Source organism: Pyrgilauda ruficollis, unplaced genomic scaffold (assembly GCF_017590135.1).
Source record: "Pyrgilauda ruficollis isolate IOZ18807 unplaced genomic scaffold, ASM1759013v1 scaffold183, whole genome shotgun sequence".
Taxonomy (NCBI): Eukaryota; Metazoa; Chordata; class Aves; order Passeriformes; family Passeridae; genus Pyrgilauda; species Pyrgilauda ruficollis.
In genome coordinates this window covers 463,753-485,020 of record NW_024517318.1, presented here as the reverse complement: position 1 = coordinate 485,020, position 21,268 = coordinate 463,753, and the positions used below count along the sequence as shown (strand labels likewise).

Here is a 21,268-nt window from a genome sequence, read left to right as displayed (position 1 = left end):
ACTGTTATTCCTGCTCCCATATCTTGCCTGAGAGACCCCTTAATTTCAAAATTATAACAATTCAGAGGGAGGGGGTTTACATTTTCCAGTTCAGAGGAGGCTACTGCCTTCCCTAGCATTCACCTCTCTTTTCAAACCAAGACAGTGTGGCTGTCTGAGATTTCTGAGCCACCAAAACTAGCTTGTGAAACAGTCAAAAATCCTCAGGTAGAGGAATAGGCATGTGTACATTACGTGCTGGATCACAACAATCATTTAACAGAGGTTTTTTCTTACTTCCTGTGTTGCAAAGGGTTTCGTGCTTGTTTGGCTGAATTCCAGCAGACCTGTCTGGTTTTGCTTGTTGGTGGCATCCCACCTAAGTCCTGCTTAGGTCAGAGCTGGTCTGGCTGGGCAGAACTCCAGACTCCAGAGCCAGAGGCCAGAGGCCAAATCTCAAGGATTAGCAAATGCTTAAGCACTGACCTTGCCAGGTGCTAGAGATGCTTTATGAGCCAAAAATCCCACAACACTTAGGCAAAGCAGAAACTATTCATCCCCAGGGAAATTTATTCCCTTCTGGGATGGGGCATTAGAGCAGGATCAACAAACCCACCAAAACACCAGGGAAAAACAGGTCCACAGAAGATTTTCACTCCCCCTGAGACAAACCAATGCCAGCACACAGTTTAGAGTGAGTATTTAACCGGTGAAATAGAGTTCTTTTGTTCACACTCAGAACTGCTGATGATTACTGAGGCTTTCTGGGTTTCCACCAGGCTGCGGGTGGCTGAGTTAATTACGGAACATTTTCTGCAGCTCATCCTCTCCTTAAAGCTTAATGGTCTTTCAACAGCCTCAACGTCCTTCCCGGGTATTGTGTCAGGTTAAATGTTGTTTGATTTCCATTTGAAAAGCAGAATTGGTAGCATGGCTGTAATATTTGCAGTTGCTTCTAATCATTCATCCTTAGCCACCCCTGGACTGATAAGGAAGAAGGAGCGGGCAGGAAAACCAGAGCGGTTTCCGTAGTAGCCATGGAGTCGGTAAACACGGCAGGGCTCTCAGCCCTGAGCAGTGAGTAAGGCGTGTGTTCACTTGCCAGCAGGCAGGGCTTAAGCCCACAGGAGGAGGGAAAACACCCTGCCTACAGCAGCTGTGTAGGATTAGGGATTAATCCCACTGCCATGACCGGGAAGTACAGACAGCATAGACAGGCAGTTCGTTTTCCTGGCTGAAGAGCCTGGAGCAGGTGCAGCCTTTGGGCTGGTGAAGGAGACTCCTGCTGAGGGGACCTGTGGCTGTGCCCTGCCCTGTGACACTGCAGTGACCATGAAGCAGCTCAGTGCTCGCCCACTTCAGGCGGCTCCACTGAGAGCTGCGGCAGTCAGGAGCTTCCATCAGCGATGCACAGTTTTGCTTTCCCTGGCTCCAGAGAGAAAATAACAGCCAATCTGGAGTAGGTGAACCAAAATAAAATGAAGTTAAAATTAAGTGAAGCTAAAGGCAGCAGATCTGTGTACAGTGGTAGTGGTGTTTTGGGGGTGGTCAGCGGGCAGGCCACTCTTGTGAGAGTTGTGCACAGGTGAAGTCCAGAGGATCTTCCCCAAGCTGTGGTTTCCATTTCCAAGGGAAGCACGGAAACTCACACCCTTCCCAGGTTTCCATCAAATGACTCTAAGGTGGCAAATGCCAGGATGAGCAGGGACCACAGCTCCGATTTTGTCTCTGATGCAGCACCTGGCCCTGGGAACAGTGACAGTGGGAACTTTCCCTGCAGTGCATCAGCACTGACAGCGCAGATCTCCTGCTTGGAGCCGTCCCTTGCTAAGGGCAAAGCCCATGTGCCAGCCTCTTTCCAGGCCTTGTACTCTCTGAGAAAAGGTAGCTAAAAAAGGCAGCTCTAGCTCCTTCCAGAGTGGCTGAGCTAGGAATACTCCCGGTGTGGATAGCAGGCAGCTGCAGCATGGCCAGGTTGGTCTCTCTCAGTGCATCCTCCCCCTGTCCTCCCTGCCCCCTAAACACTTCCAGGGCTGCTCTTCTCCAGCCAGAAACACCACTGGCATGGGCAAAGCTTCTCCTGTGTTTTACAGCCGTTCTGCTCTGTTCAGCTCCAGGGCCAGTGCTGTGGCCAGGTACTGCTTGCTGCCCAGGGCTGGCACTCCTGCCCAGGGCACAGCCACCCCACTGCTCCCACAGCTGGAAATGGCCCTGCCAGCACCCCTGGGGAGGGAGAACCATCCAAAGACCATGGCGCTGCTGCTGCACAGGTAACCACGAGAGCACTGGGATAAAAAATGATACAGAGACCTGCAAGGAAGCAAGGCTTTGCCAAGGGCAGGGCGCAGGATCCAGAAGCTGCCCTCACACACAGGTTACCTGTGGCCAACCCCTTCTGTTTGCCCTGCAGGGAGCTGCAGACCCCTGGGAAGCAGCTCCCGAAAGAGCAGGGAATTAAAGTAAACAGGAACTGACCTGGGGCAGCCTCTCAATATGCCAGGCTGTGAACTATGAAGCTCCAAAGAGGCTTCCCAGTGTTCTCCCTGGAGTGGCTGCCAGCATGTCAGGAGCAGGAACCAGTGCTCTCAGCTGTTACTGTTACTAAGCCGAGAGGTGCCCTTACATGCTCTACTAATCTGTAAAAATAACAGTGGAGACCCCTCCTGCCCTCAAAGGGCCTTGAGGACACCTGAGACATTTCAGGCACAGGGGCATCTTCGGTTCCCAGCTGTTAGCTTCCAAATTTCGGACATTAAGGATTTCTCTCAGGCGCCGATGGCTCAGTGGTGAATGCAGGTTTGTGTCCCAGCTGGAGGTCTGGAGGTGTGATCTCAGCCACGCAGAGGCATTTACTTGTTTCCCCCTATTGGCTCACATTCTGTAATCTCCCCCAATAAATCAATCAATCAATGGGATTATTACAGTACAAAAGAATGTATGTTTGGATTGGCACAACATGTTTTATTAATCTGGCTAGGGTTTGGCCTGCGTGCCCTGAGTTCCTGTGGTTAGCACAAAGCTGCTACACACCTGCACAGTGCATCTGGCTACTTCTGCTTGTTCTTTTCCACTCCAGAACCCAGCTTTCCTCCCTACTCCAACAGGACTCTGTGGGGTAGCACCACCCAAAGGAGTCTACTCAGGGAGTTGATCCAGTTGCTCTGTACCCTGCTGACCCCTGCAAGAGCACCTCCTCAGCATCCCTGTGTGTCCAGAGGGTATCCCAGATGCAGGGACAGGGCATCTCATTACACACATCTTGGCCATGCACAGGACACTGCCCCTCTGCCTTTCCCAGAGCTCCCAGCTCCAGCTGTCCCCTCTGTCCCACCCTGCAGGAATGTCACAGGGCTCCTGGGGAACTCAGCCAAGGAGTCCCATGGCATGCCCCAGGTGATCCTGCCTGTCCTGCCACAGGAAGCATATCACTTCACCTGCACAACTTAATGGCAGCTAATCATGGCATGGTCCACTGGCTGCCTGGTCAGGCTGCCCCTTCCAAAGGCCTTGGAAAAACATAGGGTGTTTGGAACAGCAGTGGTGACTTCAAATACCTGCCTTGCACAGCTCTTTGTGGCAAAACAAGTGTGAGAAATTTTAAAAGAACCAAAAAGAACCCTAACATAATAAGGAACAACAGCAAAGTTTTCAATTTCTTAAACACCAAATCCCTCCCCCACTTAAAAGAAAAAGCATTTTTTGTGAAGAAAAATTAAGGAAAGGCTGAGGGGCAGAAAAGCAGAAAAGAAAAGCCACTGACTCCTGTGTGCCTGAGAGTTTTTTTGCAGGATGTGGATTTTGAGGGATGCTGTGTCTCAGCCTGGGAATCACAACAAAATGCAGGGAATTGGCTCTTCCTGCTTTGTCCTGAGAGCAGGGAGAGACATGAAAGTATTTTAAGGTCACTTGCACAATGGTGTGTGGGCCTGCAGATCCCATTTTCTTCCCTCTCCAAATGATGCCAGGGGATCACCTCACCCAGGAAAACGAGACTGTTAACAGAACAAGACGATTGGGGATAAAAGCACCATATAGTCAACCTAGGACAGAGACCATATGGAAAATATCCAGTGCATTATTCCCTGTGCCAGAGGGATATTTATAGATAAAGTAAATAATAGTGTCACAATCCAAACAAATAAGGAGAGGCTGCAATGCAATGGAGTGTCTCCTCCCCCATCTCTGTGCAGGGCTTTGCCCCAGGAGGGGCCAACTGGGATCTTTTAAGTCCCTTCCAACCCAAACCATTCTATGATTCCATAATCCTTCCAAATTCAGCCAGTTTTGGAGAGCAGGTGGGAGCAGTCGAACCAGTCCCTTACAGGACCAGGCTCCCTCAAAGTCCCTTGCCCAAATCTGCTCCATAAAACCATATAATGCTCAAGAGGCTGTATATTTTGGACACAAAATAGGGTCATTTCAAAGGAGTTTCTCACAAGAAGTGAAACCCTTCCCCTCAGCTGAGCAGTTCAGGTTATTATTCACTGTTTTGATCTAACCCACTGAACAAAATACTGCCTTTGCCTTTAGAAATGAAAAAATCCATTGAGCAAGTTCAGGCAAGCTCTCATTACAGGCTTCCTAAATTTATTAATGGAAAATTAAATATTCTCTTTAGATAGGCAGATAGGTACATATCTGTGTCTCCAAAGTGGTTTCAGGCTCTCTGTCTGTAAGCTAATGGATGTAATTCCCTTTGCAGCACTACCTAGCATTGCTCTGGGGTGTGATGTTATTATGGTCATGGAAAGGAAATGAAGAGCACGTGGCTGACCTTTCCCAGCTCAGGTCTGTCTTCCCAAAGGAAGTGTGTAGAATACCAACCATCTGGTTTATCCCGTATTTCCTTCCCACTGGAGGTTTATCTCATCATTCCCAGGAGTGCAGGAAATCCTGTTTCAACGCAGCTTCTTCTTGTCCACTGGACTTGTGCTGGAATCGCAGAACACAATATTCCCAGTTGGAAGGGACCCATATGGATCATCAAGTCCAGTTGAGGGAGGGAAGTATTGGATTTGGGGCCCTTGGGATGTGGCCCTTTGCAAATGACAGAGAAACAGTGATGAACTCCATGCTGGGGCACATAAAGCAGGTAGCAGAGAGGAGAGGTAGGAGAAATGTTCTCTGACAGTTTTGAAGTTTAAACAGGCATCAGAGTTCTTGTCCTCATGTTTGTGTTTTGGTTTGGGTTTTTTTGTGCCCTGTATTTTGTACTGCTCTTCCAGAATAGGGCAGTACCTTCAACTGGAGAATAACAAAATAGTTGTTATTACCTCATCTTCTAACCCTTTCATATACTTTGGGTTGACTGTTCAGATGCAGCAGTTTGTGGACTGAAAGAAGGAGGATGTTGGAATCGAGAAAAAAGGATTTACTCCTTGGTGTTCAGTTGTCTGCAGTTAGGGAGAGGAGAAGTGATAACAAGCAATTGCAGTGCCTGACCAGTGCACAAAGCCAGTCCATCTCCCTGGGATCCACATTCTGTTCTGCTGTAGTTAGGTGTCAGATTCAAGAAGCTGGAGTCTTTGCTCTTTTTGGCAAAACACTGGACTTTCCATAGGAACATCCATCACCCTATATTTCTACTGGGTGACTTTTAAAAGCTTGTTTCTGTGAAATGCAAACTTCTACCACTGGGATTTAGCATGCTTAATTTGTTCAGCATATGAACCATAGGTACCAGCTCAGTCAATAAACAACTCTTTTTCACTGTAATGTTTTCCACCTTCTTGAATCTTACTGCATTTTAGTCTTCAATTCTTCTTTTTAAACAAACAAACAAGCAAACAAACATGAAGCAGGCAAAAGTACATTTCCTTGTAGGGCACATTTAGATTGTATCCACGTTATCAGAGTTGTAGGTGTGTCAGTTTCTACAGAAGAAAAGATCCAGCTTTTGCCTCAAGATCACATGGATTTACTTGAATGGTGCAGAGGAAATTTTCTTTCTGAATCCCTCTTAAAAAAAATTAAATGCTGTCCTGTGAAGCTAGGTTAACCCAGACTGAGACACCAGGCTGCAGTTCACAGGATGGCCATAATACACAGGAATCACCAGGGTGTGTTTCACAGCTGGAGCAGGGAGAAGCTCATATCTTTATCTTTCCTTCTTCCTTCTCCTCTCCTTTTTCCTTTGTCCTGTGCCGTGACTGTATTTCTTTGTCCATCTCACTGTCCTTTTGCCTATACCTGTCTGCATCTGCTGCTCAGTCCTTCTCCCTCGCTGTACTCTTCTCTTTATAACCCCCTGTCCTGCTGCCCATCCCTCTCTTTCTCCATCCCTCTGCTGCACCTTCCCCCCACACCCACCTGCTGTGGTCATTTTCTCTCTCTGTCCTTGTCTCTCTGTCCTCTTTGTCTCTGTATCCCCCTGTCCTTCCTGTGTGTTTACCACTCTGTCTTTTTACTTGCCCTTCTCGTGTTTCTTTTTATTCCCCGTTGCTCTGTCCTGCTCCCTGTGCCGTTGTTTTTCACTGGATCCTTCTGTCCCGTTCCCTGTTCCTATTCTTTTTTAACCCCTCTCTGTCGTCCTCTGGGATGCTGCCCATCACACTTGTTTTTATTTCATCTCCATTCCGCACCCTAGTCTTCCTTTTCTTCCTGTGTCCTTTCTGCTCCCACTCCCGGTTTGTCTGTCCCTGGTGCTCCCATCCCGCTGCTGGATGGGTCCGTGAGCGCAGATTGGAATCCCGGTGCTCCCGCCTGACGGGGGCAGCAGCAGGGACGGGAGGAGACAACTCCTGCCCCGAGCGCAGGAAGGGAGTGGGAGCCGCGGCAGCATTCCGGGACAAGCTGCCCCCGGGCCGCGGGACGGCCGCCAGCCTGTGACAGTGAAACTGCGCTTCAAGGTCCCTTCCAACGCAGGCCATTCCATGATCCATGGAAGCACTGCAATATCTCCATGTGAATGGAGCAAAGTTCATAAATATAGGAAAATTTTGATAACACTTGGGTTTTGTTGACATTTCTATTAATGATTGTTAAATCACGTGGGCCGATAACAGGACAGATAGGAAAATGGAGTTTGTCCCCACACTTATTTTTTATGCTTTTGTACATGTTTATCATGTTTATATAGAGATGTGTATTATTATACATATGTTTAAGGGTGAGACACATAATCTTTATGAATCTGCCAGGCTCTGGGGAGATTTACTTCCTCAGAAAATGATGATTCAAATGCATAATCATGGTAGGCATTGGTGTAGTGTGGGGTGTTGCTGAGTATTACCTGAATGGGTGCTTAAAGTGAGATACCTGCTCTTGCACCTTGTTAAAAGAGGGCCTGATTGTAGGAAATAAAACTGTTTGTCTGTCCCACATGAGTTGCAAATTTCTCCAGTGTTGTGGTGTCGTTCATTGATTTAATAAGAGCGAGTTTTCTTGTAATACTGACTTAAATAAAACAACTGCAAAATACTGGCATAATTTAGGTCCACTTCACAGCATTTTAGAGTTGTCATTTTTTGATTTGGTCTCATTCTCTCAGAACAAATTTCATAACAATTACAGTAGATGTTTTTACAGTATTGAACACTTTTTTCTCGATTCCTGCCAACAGTAACTTCTCTCCTCCTGTACCATCCCTTGTGATTGTTCATGGGCTGGTTTGGCTTTTTTAAAGAAAATATTTATGGGCATATTTTCCACAGTGTTTCTGCCTTTTACTAACATTTTCCAATTAATTAAACCTTAAATTTATTATTTAATATTAGAGATATGTATTTGGGTTTTTTTTCCTATGCATAATTATCTTTGTTATCTGAAAATTGTATTTCATGTTAAATCCCTCATATAGAAAATATAATTTTTCTTCTCAAAATTATATGTTTTTCACCTTCAGCCCATGACCTTTTGGTGCCTTATATTTATTTATTTTGATACATTATGTTATTTGCCTCATTTCACATCAATACAATCTTACTAAACCGGTCCAGGATCTACTGTATTATTGTGTTTGTGAAATTCTTCTGTGGGTAACGATGGGCTCATTTTGTCAGTAAAACTTTATTCCCATAGAAAGCATTTGGAACTGGCTACAAATCCAAAAGCTCAGCCCCAGTCCAGAAGTGCTTTTCATTGCCCAGCTCTCTGCCTGTCCTCATGTTTCAGTGAGTGTTGAGGAGCACCAGCAGATGGGGCTGAAATGCTGCAGAGTGAAACACTTCCAGCACAGAGTGAATATCAGGAGAGGGGGAATGTCGGTGAGTTTGAGCACCCAGTTAACTCCTGCTGTCTGCTGAATTTTCCAGAAGAGGATGCCCTGCTGCAGGGGGAGCCAGGAGGCAGAGAAGAGGCACCACAAATTGTGGTGCCCGTGGGGGGTGTGTACCACATCTCTGCCCTGCAGCTGCCACCCCAGGCCCAGGACGTCGGGGTCTGGACCATGGTGGAGGTGAAGGAGGACAGGGATCAGCCTCTGGTGCAGCTGAGGAGCTGCTTCTGAGGTTTGTCACTGCTGTCACATGCACTGCACGCAAGTTCCTGAGCAGCAAACTAACCAGGCAAGGATTGCAAATAATCAGTTTTTCACGTTGAAAGGTAAAAGCACAGTGGTACAAAAAATCACTACTGGCTCACCTCCAGGCTCTTCAGGCTGGTTGAGGGCTGTGGTCACTGGGTTCTGGTTTCCTCTAGCACTGACCTACCCCACAGATGGCACTGTGGAAACCTCTAATAAGCAAAATTCCCAAAAAGCCAAACTCAGAGGGCAGGACTGTGTCAGGAGAAGAGGCCCAGGATGTTCATTCCCAGCCCCTGTGACCTCTCCTTCCCTCTGACACTGTGGGGACAGAGTGGAATTACACCTGCTTTTGCCTCCTGTGCCCCTGTCTGAGGCTGGGGATCTGTGAGAAATGGCCCATGCTGTGGCCCTGCCTTGAGGGTGCCTTCAGCAGCACAGGAAGGGGTCCAAGGCCTCCTGGTAGCTGCTCTTCTACTGCCTTCAAAGTTGTACTTGGAAATGTGCAGTATTAGCAAATCATTTTAAATGGTGTGTTAAAAGGCTTTACAGTGATTAGATGAACTCAAAGAAAAAAACCACCCTGATAAACCCCTTATCTGTCCTTTTCCTCTCTTGCCAAAGCTGCTGGATGTTGGATTGGAGGTGTATCCATATTCCCCAGGAGAGGCTGAAGATGGCACACAGGAAGCAGTACAGATAACCCTGAGGCTCCCTGATAATGTGATTTATTTTCAAGTGCCTGTGGTAGCCCAATGGGATCCTGCAGGTGTGAACTTAAGACATAAATTTATTTCAAATTTGAATAGTAGAATCTATACCTGAGTTGGACTGTTGTTACAATCCAGCTGTAAAAATAAGGGCCAGTTTAGAGCCCAGAAATAGGGATGGCAACGTTAATTAAAAAAATCCAAAAACCACCAACCTAAAAATCCCCACATCAATTATTACTTTTTTGGTTTTGTTTTACTTCAGCATTACTGCCAGAAGCCTTCCATATACATCTTTCCATTCTCTTTGTCCAGGCCAGCAGTGGAGAACTGATGGCATCAGCAAGATAACCTATGAAGCAGAAGAAAAGAGCATCACCTTTAGTATGGGCGCCTTTTATACAGTAGCCCTTCTCCAGGATGGTCATCTGAACCTGCCCTATCAGGCCTGGGAATTGCATCCTACTGGTGTGGATGAAGGACTCTTCACAGTTACTGCAGTCTTTGCAACCATTCAGATACAAATGAAGGTACTGTCAATCATTTTTTACTCAAACATTTGCAGTTAAAAACCTCCATAATTATTACAGTGTCCCTGATTAAGAATTTGAGATGCTTCCACAAGAGTAATTTGAATCTCTCTTCCTTTCCAAGCACTGCACTGGTTATTTAATTTCAGTTATTTACTATGAGAAATAGTACATTTCACATAGAAATGTGCATTTGCTCTGGAAAGTTTCAGTCAGTGCTTTGCTGCTGGTTTTGCCTTGCTGCATTCAAGCCTGTTCCACCTGTTGGAGAGCTCAAAAGTGTTCCTGTCTCCTCCCAGCTCTACCAAGAGAAATACAGAGAGTTCTAGTAGCCTACCACTAATGCTCCTTGTTTCTTCTCAAAGTTCAAGCCACTCATGATTATCCATCTGTTCAGTGGTGTATAAATCAGTACACCAATGTCATTTCTGAATTCCTACACAATTTATGTTCAATGGTGAGAAAGTACAAAATCTCAAGCTCACTGAATCCAGTGAGCCTTTTTCAGAAGAGCTGGAAGAGTCTGAATTTCTCTACCATATGCTCAAGAATTCTGCCAGCAATGAAGCCATGGATAAAGTGGAAAGAGCTGGCTTCCTGTTTATTGATTCTGTGTATCAGCTGCTTCTTGCTACCAGAGTCTTAGCATACTCTTAGATACTGCATGCTTTCCTTCAAAACTTTATTATCAAAAGCTTTCAATAAAGTTACATTTCAAGTCTTAAACCCTTTTCTATTCAAATAATTGAAACAGGTTCTAAAATGCAAACATTTTATCTTTATTCAAGCAAAATCAATTCTTTATTCAATTGTGCCTAGACCACCTAGACATGTTTATTGTTAGCGACATTCAAAATTGCTATTCTATTGTAAAACTCAACAGAACTGAGACCCTTTTAGCTACTTTTAAAGATGACTTTTGTCAGAATGGGAAAAAGATTTTTTTTTTTTTTCATTTCAAGTCATGCTTTAAAGAAAAAAACTTCATTTCCCCCTAAAAATACCCACAACCCAACAAAACAAATCCAGACATGTAACCTGAAATAACACCAGCTTCAGCTCCTGTCCTGCAGGGCATGGCAGTGCAGCCCTGGCAGCAGAGCCAGGGTTATACCGGGGGAGGGCCGTGGTGGTGCAGTCCTGTGTAGGGCCACAGCAGCTGCTGCAGCGACCTCCAGGAGTCCCCAGTGCCCACAGGGGCTGCATCTGCTGGCCTCTGCAGGTTCAGCCCCGTCAGGAGGCTCGTGAGAGCAGCCAGCAGGACCAGGATGGACACGGATACCCAGAAGGTTTTGTTGGCATTGCAAAAGGAAACCTTGAAACGGGACGCCCACACTGGCATCAAATTGTACCTGGGCAGGGCAGGAAAGCACAGAGCCCTTTAGTGTTTCCCCAAAACATACAATTTTTCCCACCCCACCCCAAAAAGTCTTGGAGCAAACTAGATCCCACAAACATCAAGAGTGACAGGTTGTTACTGTTTTGGGAGCTGTGCATGGGAGCTTCTGTTCTGAGTTTAAAATACAGTCAAGAAAGCAAATTCTTGATAAGCTGGCTCAGATCAGCCATCCACCCATGCTCCCTGTTCCTTACACTGGTTCTGAAGAGGATTCACAAAAGCTGCCTTGCAAGAGCAGCAGGAAATCTTGCTCATAGAAAGCACTGAAAGTCCTGGCCTTTTGTTTGAACCCATGTGCACCTTCCAAACATGGCTTTAACTTGTGAAGAAACTTACATTGACTCCAGGGTCCATTTGGGTGGGTATTTTCCTTTTTCAGAGACACTTTCCTTCCTAGTTGGTTGTTCCTGTACTTCAGCAGGTGATTCCAACTGCTCATTCCTGCAAACAAGAACCAACAGCTCCAAAGCTTTGCCAAATTCACAATAGCTTGGCTTTATAGCCCTGACCAGGTGATGAATTAAAAGCTCATTAAAAACTAAAGCAGCACACCTGGGAGGAGGCTACTGCTGAACTTACTTGGTTTCAAAAGGTTCCTCTTCATACTCCGCCCAGGAATAGGTGCTGAGGAACCTCTGCAGCGAAGGACGCTTCTCGTTCTGCTTCACCCCTAGCCTGCCCCTGCCATGTGTTAAACAAATTTGTCTGATTTTCCCCAGCAGATAGAGAACAGAAAATCAGAAATTTAGCAGCAGCCTACTCATTTGGTTAACCACAGACAAATAATTTACAAATTTAATTGCTTGAAATGAGGATAATTAAAAAAAAAAAACAAATGAAATGAAACAAAACTACAGATCCATCCATTGCAGATATTTAGATTTTACATTTTAGTTCTAAAGCAAGAAAGTTGTGGGATTTTTTTTAAGCTCTCAATGTTCATTAAATTAAATTAAAAAGGTGAGCTCATAAAACATTATTACAGCACATAAAACTAATGTGAAAGGTGTAGCCTAAGCATTATTGTACCCCAAGATGCTCCATAAACTGCTTACTACAGGCACAGTTAGAGTTGAAAAAATATTTCCCCCGTTCAAAGACAAGCTCTGGTGACTTTACCAACTGCTTGATCTCCTGCTGAATGTGTCACTCTGTTCATCCCCATCAGGTTCATGGAACTGGGCCTGGAGGAGAAATTTGCCATGTTTACTGCACTGGCATTCTGACGCTTCATCCCAGCCAGTTTTGGGGAGGTGAAGCACCTCACCATCCCTCCAGCAGCCCCTACTTACCAGTGGCACCCCAATCCCTGCATTCCCAGCACTCCTGGGCACTGTTGCAATGCTAACTCTCCGCAGGGCTAACGAGGGCTACACAAATAAGAAGCATTACTGGCTCTTAGCAAGGCACAACTGAGTTATTCACTGAGCACACAAAATACCATCTGGTTTGTACAAACTATATTAAAAAAGGAGATGCTGACACTTAGTGTGAAGTGACACACAAAGAATCCAATTTCAAGCACAGATCAAATCAGATCTTTCAAGCAGCATCCTTCCACAGTAAGTGCTTTCTGCCCACCTGAGTGAGACTGGCTGCACAGCTTCCCGCAAAATACCAACATTGAAGGGTAACTAAATTCCCCTAACCTTGCCCACAGGAATTCTTACCCTCAGTTTGAGCTGCTCACATTTTTGTGCTAAACCCTCCTTTAATTTGAAGAGAACCACGCATGAACAGTATTTCTTAACCAGTGAGTGAGAGCCCAGCGATTTCACCTTCATCTTCTAAGGGGGACCACTTAGTTGGTGGGGTGCCTGGAAAGTAGATCCTAATGTTTGATGACACCAGCCCATATTTGTGACAGAAAAGCACCAAGTCAAGCATGCAACAGAGCACCAGCATATAAAACAAAGAAAAATACACACACATTTAAAAAATTTGAAATTTCATGTAAGGACCATTACCTTAAAGTTAAAAGGACCTGGTATCTTCTTATTCATAGATTCATCTGTGAAGAGATGAGACATCAGAGCTTTATAGAAGGAGCTTGCTGCTTAGAGGAGTGCAGTGAGTTTAATTTGCAACCTAAGGTCTGACTTTCTGCAGTGTTTGTTTAAACAAAGCACTCTCAGAAAGCAGAAATGAGGTATCAGGAAAAAGCTTTGTATTTCATTAAACAAGTTCATAACATTCACACATTACCCATCCTCTGCAAGCATTAACTCCTGTCACTATCATCCAATATATTCTATTATTGAGGTAGTGTCCTATTACAGGACTGTCTTTCACAGTCAGGACTGTAATCCAAAAGGCTCCTACAAGGATTTTATCATGTGCAAGACTTTCCTTTCCGTGTTTAAAAACACATCCTATTTTTCAGAAGAATTTAATACTTCCCTGGCAAAGCTACAAGTGCACAGCACTGGCTGCAAATCTGGCTGCTTAGAAGCAAAAATAGCAAAAAAAACCCCTGCACTTGAGGGGTTTGTAATTCCCATGCAGAAAAGGGCAGGGTACAGGCTGTAGAGAGTAGCCAAAGCTCAGCTACCTAGAGATAACTACCTAGAAATAGCTACTGTGAACAAGCCCCTCAACTTACTGCTCATAAGGAATAAGATTATCACCAGCACATGCCATGCACTTGGCTTAAAGCCAGGACATTCCTGTGTACTTGCAGTGGTCCCACACACACACACTCCCTGAGATCCATGACAGTTTAGGTACAAGTTAAATTTCAGAGAGCTGCTTTTAATAGTATTAATAGATGGCTATTCCTCCCCGCTCCCCTCTTTTTAGAAGGGGGGACAAAACAACCATATAATTCTATCACCTAAGATGTGGAGGGATTACACAACTATTCTGCAGCTATAAGGGTCTGTCTGGCAGGTGCTAGCAAGGGGAAAGAGGTTTTTCCTGGTTACCTCTGTCTCCAAGGGAGCTGAAGGACCTTTCGTTCTGGAGCAGGACCTGCTTGAGCTCCTCAAGCTCAGCATGTTCTTTGGTGTACATGCGCTTCAGGTTCTCCACATGCTGGATCATCACCTCCACAGCTTTGCTCACCCGGCTCTCCTGAGGGAGCAGGGAAAGCAGCAGCTCTCAGGAACTGCCTAATGTTTGGAGATTGCCCCCTCAAGCATCTGCTATCTCACTTTTATCCTCCCTTTCAAAGCTTCACTACAAACCCTGTCCTGACACATGGTACACAGGTTTCATTTCTCTGGGGATCACCCTTGTTGTAAAATAAATCAGTCTTCAGTTTTCCAAGCTCTTAAAACTCATTATCATAATTTCCTCTGATCTACAGTCTCAGCTGCCACCATACATTTGCTGGTATTGCCAAGTCATATTTTCATGCTGCTCTGGGGTATGATACACAACTATACCTAACATTTGAGCAGGACTTTGTAAGTTTCCATAGATTTAGCTGATTAGCTGCCCTTTCCATAAGGCACAGAACCACATTTGCAGCATCAAGGCCATTGTTACCACACTGCAGGTCTTTTGTACATCTCACTGCTGCAGAGTCTTTATTGTTTGGCTTTTTTCAACCAGAACCTTATTTCTGCTGTGGGTTGTTGCACAATTCTAGTGCAGCATAGCTGCTCACAGTGCCTGGGATGCCTTATAAGAACACAGAGAAGAAAAGGCCAGGACTAAGCTGTCCTGGCCAGTCTACACTACACACACCAGATTCCCAAATGCAATCCTGGAACCATAAGCCCATTAAGAAGATGTGGCTATCCCTTTGCAGCTAGAAGGTTTTAGCTTTGTACAAAGTACTTTTAGATGGAAAGTGTTACCTGATTAATAGCTCCCAACATCTCTGCTCTGCTGGCAACTCGAGCTGCGTATTGGCTAAGGAACTGCAGACTTTTCTGCAGCTTCTTAATGATCTCCTGTGCCTGGTTATCTTCTTCACACAAAGGAGCTAATGCCTAAGAGCACACATTGGTAAGAAAACTGGTTATTAACAGAGAATGAAGGGTTGAGCTGATGACACTGAGGAGCTGCATTCAGGCCCACATCAACATCCTTAAGTGTAAATTGGATAGAGAGCTCCAGTGGGCAGAGACTGGAGCATAAAAGCAGCTGAAGCAGGGGTCAGGTGTTTCTGCAACAGAAAAATTCCCTGCTGCCTGAGCACACAATGCACTTGGATCAAGGTTACCCCTCCTAATCTCTCATATTTCAACTGCACTGCTCCAGAACTTCATTCATATTTGCTCATCATGTATCCCATGCACACACACCCCTTGCCTTTAAAGAGCTGTTTTAAGAGAGATACTCACATCTACTTATCGCATCCACCCTACCAGCCCTGGCCAATACTGACCTCTAACATATTCACAGCATTTGAGATCTCCTTTTTCAAGTTTTCTTCAGCCAGGTCTCGGGACCTCTCTTCAAGCTTCACTCTTTTGTCCAAGGTAAACAAGTCACACTTAAAACCTAAAGACAGCCTCAGAAATTCAGCCTGTTGTGGGAGAAAAGCCTTCAGAGGAATCCAAGTGATGCAGAAGTTTATGTAGATTTGGACACTGATATGACATTTGGGGCTATACCCTGTGACCAAAGTTTAGGAGAAATACAGAAGAATAAGTGAACGTGACCCACTTCCTTAAAGCAGGTCTTCCCATCTGTAGTGATGGTGGGAATGTTCTGCAGCCTGAAGAGGTGACATCCTGGCAGTACACTGTGCCATCTGTGCCTTTTGACAAAGCTGTCTTAAATCAGCACATTCTGCCTGGGAGGAGGTCACAGCTGTGCTCCTTCAAGCTTGCAAACAAATGTCACAGTAGTGACAAGTCTTTGTTCAATTTTAAAGATTTTCACCTTTCTCCATCCCATCTTTTGCAAAAATTTCCATTAGGTTTGGAAAGAGATTTCAGAAGTTAGCCTACAGAATGACCCAGCTGGATGTCTTTTACATAGGAGGAAATATTAATCAGTGTTTATCTACAAAATCTGATATCTGAAATACTTCAGGATACAAGCAGTTGAGACTTACCTCCACTTCCTTCTCATTTGAGGAGTCACTGTAGGAGAAGAAAGAGAACCATGGAACAGACTGTGGCTTTAAATCCATACCTGCAGGCGATCACTGAAAGTGAAAACACTTACAGCTCATTTTGCTTGGTTTTATCTCCTTTAATGCCACCTGCAGTGGGTGAACTCCCTGAGAAGAGACAAAAAAACCCGATTTTCAGGCCAAAGTGAAAAAATAGCCTCCCCAAACCAACCTGTGAGACTCTTTTAATCTTTCACAGAAGCCCCTGTTCAAGATTTCCAGTATTAAGCTTTTACCACTGAGAAGAACTCATGTGCCTCAGATTCTATTTCAGTGTGAGGCACCACAGCACTGCCACTTGTACAAAGCCCCAAAAGTCAGCTTTTCAGGGCACTTCAGCTGGCATCTTATTAGCACAGAAATGGTTAATTGAAGGTTTTTTTCTTCAGGATGTTATGCAATTTACTACCTCACCAGCTTTTAGTGATCTCCAAAGGCAAAAGAGGAGGTGATTTGAAAAGTAGGTAGGTCTAAGGAGAAACAACATCCTGCTCCTCTCTATCATGGATAGCACAGAGATGCTTCTTTTACAAATCTCTGGGGAGAGCAGGAGTGACAAAATTGTTTCAAATATCCCAACTCCTTTGCAGCTAAGAATTTTCCTCCTGTCTAGAGGAATGTGGAGCTGGTTAGATCAGTATCTATAGAAATGAGAGCAGATTTTGCATGATACCACTTTTGTTCTCTTCATTTTTATCTCCAACTGCAGGTACCAAGCCCTAAAACAAAAGCCTCTTATCACACTCTCTACACAACTCTGCACTCAGCTTGTGCTCCAGTAATATGAAGGCATTCAGCAAAACCCCCTTACCTTTCCTGCTGGAAAGCACAACTGGTGCTTCCTCACTCCACTCTTTATTATTTTTCTTTTCCTGGTCCACTTCCTAAGGGCACATCAGAGCAGTTAGAGCAAGGGAGCAGCCACACCACCCCTGGAGGGGCCTGTCCCCTCCTTTGTCACTGCTCAGCCAACCCAGTTGGGCTTTTCACTGTCACCAGCACTCTTACCGGGTCTTGCTTCAAAACATTTTGAAACACAGGCTTGTGTTCTTCCATGGCCAGGCAGGATTCCTTCTTGATCTGACTTGGTCCTGTGGAAAACATTCCCAAATCCAAATGTAACAATTAATAATGCACACACAACTTCCAACACCCACCATTTTAGCCATGGGCCAACTGAGCTAAAAAACCGCACCAAATGCCACGAAAGACAACTAAGAAAAAGAGGAGGCAACAAAGAACAAAATAAAGACACACAGGAAGAAGTATGATAACTACGATTGGAAAAAAATCCCGTAAGAAGTGTTTTATGTCTACAGCTGAGAATATAATGTACTTCCTGTAGTTAAAGATGCAGGAGTTACAGTAATATTCCCTTGGATAAATTAATTTTATTATTTTGCTACCAGCAGGGAGATTTTTTTTGTTGTTGATATGTTTGCTGTTTAAAGAGGCAGCTTTTAATTAATATTTATACCTTTAAAAACATCTAGAATATTTTGTTTTCTTCTCTGTTTATGCAGTCACACACAGCTGTGAGCCAAAGAAATGACAGAGAGAAAAACAAACAAACAAACAAAAAAAAAAACACCCAGAAAAACTCCAGCTTCAGGTTTGAAGCCTGCAAGGGGAGATTTATCAGTCCTAATATTAGGAACGCTTTCTTTTCAGAGATGTGCAACAGATATCTGGATTCTCAGACTTCAAAGCTATTGGGACTTCTTTAAATTTGATCTGCATATCTGCTTCTTCTTAGCCAAAGGCACATGGATCATATATGAAAATTAACAGTAGAGGGAAATCAGTAGAAGGAAAATGCTTTTAAATGAAGGGAGAGAATAAAATTTCAGGAAGATAGTACTGAGGAAAGAAACAAAACCAAGCAAGAAACTGCAGTCTTATATTGAGGTAAAGATTAAAAAAATTTCACAAACAAGCATGCACAGGTATTCTGTGCCGCTTATTCAGATCAGTTTCACAAAACCAGCTTGATTAGTGTATACAGATGCTCCAGTTTTGGTTTGGTTTTATAGTTTTTCAGTGGAAGAAAACCATCAGAGCTGGTAAGAATCTGGTGGGTGTTCATGGCTCTAGCGAAGACAGAACAATACTTAAATGCTTCTACCCTCATCTCTCCTCTTGACCCATCCCAGCTTCTTGTGCAACAGCCTTGAAAGAGAGCAAAGTGCTTAGTGACACTGTTGAACTAAATAACTATTTAAACCCATAAAAACATGTTTTCTCTTGTTAAAGTGGTCTGGGATTTTTGTACCTGCTCACTGTTTTGCCAGCTGAGCAAGCCCCAAGATCTCACCAAGTTGTTTCATGCTCCCTTGCCTGCAGTACTGTGGTAAGAGGGGTAAAAAACTTTATTCCTACTCAGCTTCAGGGAGGCTTGAGAGCACTGGCAGGTGAAAACACTTGCAAAAATAGAAATTCTTATGTTGTTGCTCTTACTCAGCTTCCTCACTTCAAAGACGTGCTGCAAGCAAACTGTTTCCTCAGTGGGTGAGTGGCAGGCAGTGCAGCAGCCACTGTACCTGACACAGGAGCAGCTGGGTCCTTATTGCTGCTTGTCTCTGGTGCCACGGAAGTTGGCACATCTTCCCCTCTCTTGTGTAAGCCCTTGGATGATCTTTCCTCCATAACAAGGCAGCCTGCAACACCAGACAGCAGAAAACACAGCTTTCTTTGCTCAGTAAACACACAGACTTGGGCACATCCAGGACTTCCAGTGCCCCAGGTTAAGGACTCACCCAGTACCGGTGCTATGTTTTCCACTGAGGATGCAAGAGTTTCTTGGGTTGATGTTAAGTGATCACTGCCAAAACAAAACCATTTCAGATACTCATCCAATGATACAGATCTTAATAAAGGCTTTCAAATCTTGCACAAGACCTGACCTGGATGCAATCAGCGTGGCTGGTGGTGTTGACGCCTCACAGTCAATCTTCAGAGAGAGAGCAAGAGAGAGAGAACAGAGTATCAGAAGATTCATGACAGTATAAAAACCTGTATGTCAAAACTTTAACTTTCCCAGCTGTGCCTAAACTATTCCAGCAGTGAACTAGCTGGTAAGTTCACAGATTCACCCACTAGTCTAAAGCCATCTCAGGAATGTCGTACTCAGATGTGTTTTGGTTCCTGACTCCATCGCTTGCTCCTAACTCACATCTTCAATGACCAACAAATGTGTTACTGCACCACCACTGCTCCATCTTAATTTTGTGCATCAGGAGAGATCCATTTTCAGAGTCTCAAAACCTACAAATGAGGTACACAGAGCTTCATTTGGCTGTAGAGATCAGACTCATTAGGTAAATAAAAGTGCCAATAGTCACAACATGAGCAAGCAGATGGTTCAGAACACAGAACACTTGTGTTCTGTGTTGTACATCAATGTTATATATAACAATTACCCAGCCCCTTCAGAGGCCTCAAGCCTCCCTGGTGTGCAAACAGCAGAGAAACAAAGCAATTAAAAGCTGGCAGTTTTGCTCATGTTCCTCTAATTGCCAGAGTGTGGTTTGGGACCTGAGTCTTATCACATCACAGACAAAACCAATATCCTCTTGAGGCTTTTAATTTCGAGGGAGGTGCTATATGTGCAATATCCCCCTTCTGCATTTCATCCCAGAAAGCTCCATCTCGCTCATTCAGTTGTTGGGTTGGTCTTTCTTTATGGGTGAAAACACAGAGGGGAACTGATGAGGTTTAAAGGGTTAAGTTGGTAATGACTTGTGCTGAATTACACCCACTGTTGAAGAAAAGTGCTGAATAGCAAACAAAACCAGCCCAAACCCACTCCTCTCTCCAAGAAGAGAAGGAGGGAGGCTGGACAGCTCCCTACACAGCAAGCACCCAAGAGCACTGCTGAAGTGTGTGTGGAGAAACAACAGAAAAACCACATCTGCAAGTGATTGCCTGTGTTCTGTTATCTTTCCTACCCCCCTCAAATTCCCTCAGACAACACAGGAAACCCAGCAAATTAGAACAGGAGGTACCCAAGGGCCCTGGTCACTCCTAAGAGTGACCAACTGCTCCCAGCATTAGGAAGTGCCTTTTCCCTCCTCCCTGCCCTGTCAGAGCTGGGCTGCTCTTGCACAACCCTGGCCCAGCCAGGAGGATGCTTCCCCTAATGCAAATTCAGGCTATTTTTATTATTATTTGAATTCTTTCATAAGGTTGAGGAAGTGCAGCAATATATTTGCCTTGTTCAGGCCATTGGGTTTGCAGAAGTATTGGGGAGGGAGAATACCATCATGTTAGAAAGAAAAGAAATCTAAAGGGCTTTTAAAATTAACACACAGTGCCCACGTAAACAGAAAAGCCCTTGCATCACCTAGAACTGAAATGATACATTAGGCTACATTACCGGTACCTGCCCAGATGGGCACATGGTCAGTGATTTCTGTTTGCAATAAAGAAAAACTCTCAATTGAGTTTTTTAAAACCCTAAGCTGGCTGCCAGGATTGTACACTCCCATGGATTCCACATAAAGGGAAAAAAAAATCCCAAATAAAGATAAACACTACATTCCAGATTTCTTGATAAAATAGAATCACACAATGGTTTGGGTTGGAAGGGACTTTAGAGATCAAAGTTCCAGCCACTGGAAGGGACATCTTCCACTATCCCAGGTTGTTCAGACCGACACCCAACCTGGCCTTGGATACTTCCAGGGATGAGGCAGCTACAGCTTCTCAGGGCAGCCTGTGCCAGGGCCTCACCACCCTCACAGTAAAATCTGTTTGCACAGAGCGCTGGAGAATGGCACAGTCCTTTAATGAGGAAGAACAGCCAAAGAAGATCCTGAAGCCCATCCCTAATCACTTTTTCCACCTCCATCCCTCTGATTAGCATAATAACCCAAGGGTTCTCTATCTCAACCCATGAATTCTGGCCACAGTCTTATACAACTTCCCCCAAACAATCTTTAACATTTGGAAGACGTGTCTGTTTTTCAGACTGTGGTATGACTTCCACATTTATAAAGCCAAGAACAAAAAGCCCAAGTTTCACTTGGCTCTCAAGTGCTTCTTTATTAAGTAGCCCCTAAATTTTTATGGTGACAATGATTTGGCACAAATAATTTGAGTTACTTACAAGCTGATTTG

General features: G+C 44.6%; 1 protein-coding gene across 1 annotated transcript in view; it reads right to left on the bottom strand.

Moving 5' to 3' along the window:
• Positions 1–10,242: 10,242 nt before the first annotated feature.
• IRAG2 (inositol 1,4,5-triphosphate receptor associated 2) overlaps positions 10,243–21,268 on the bottom strand; it is a 35,364-nt gene continuing 24,338 nt past the window's right edge. Inside the window, exons 24-39 of the mRNA XM_041464760.1 lie at positions 19,054–19,100; positions 18,907–18,971; positions 18,691–18,807; positions 17,159–17,241; positions 16,962–17,034; positions 16,204–16,258; positions 16,091–16,118; positions 15,416–15,556; positions 14,883–15,017; positions 14,004–14,151; positions 13,047–13,090; positions 12,372–12,449; positions 12,199–12,263; positions 11,659–11,760; positions 11,416–11,520; positions 10,243–11,032 (exon numbers count right to left, since the gene is read on the bottom strand). Coding sequence (XP_041320694.1) covers positions 10,789–11,032; positions 11,416–11,520; positions 11,659–11,760; positions 12,199–12,263; positions 12,372–12,449; positions 13,047–13,090; positions 14,004–14,151; positions 14,883–15,017; positions 15,416–15,556; positions 16,091–16,118; positions 16,204–16,258; positions 16,962–17,034; positions 17,159–17,241; positions 18,691–18,807; positions 18,907–18,971; positions 19,054–19,100 — 1,530 coding nt within the window. The 3' untranslated portion in view covers positions 10,243–10,788. The remainder of the gene's footprint in view (positions 11,033–11,415; positions 11,521–11,658; positions 11,761–12,198; positions 12,264–12,371; positions 12,450–13,046; positions 13,091–14,003; positions 14,152–14,882; positions 15,018–15,415; positions 15,557–16,090; positions 16,119–16,203; positions 16,259–16,961; positions 17,035–17,158; positions 17,242–18,690; positions 18,808–18,906; positions 18,972–19,053; positions 19,101–21,268) is intronic.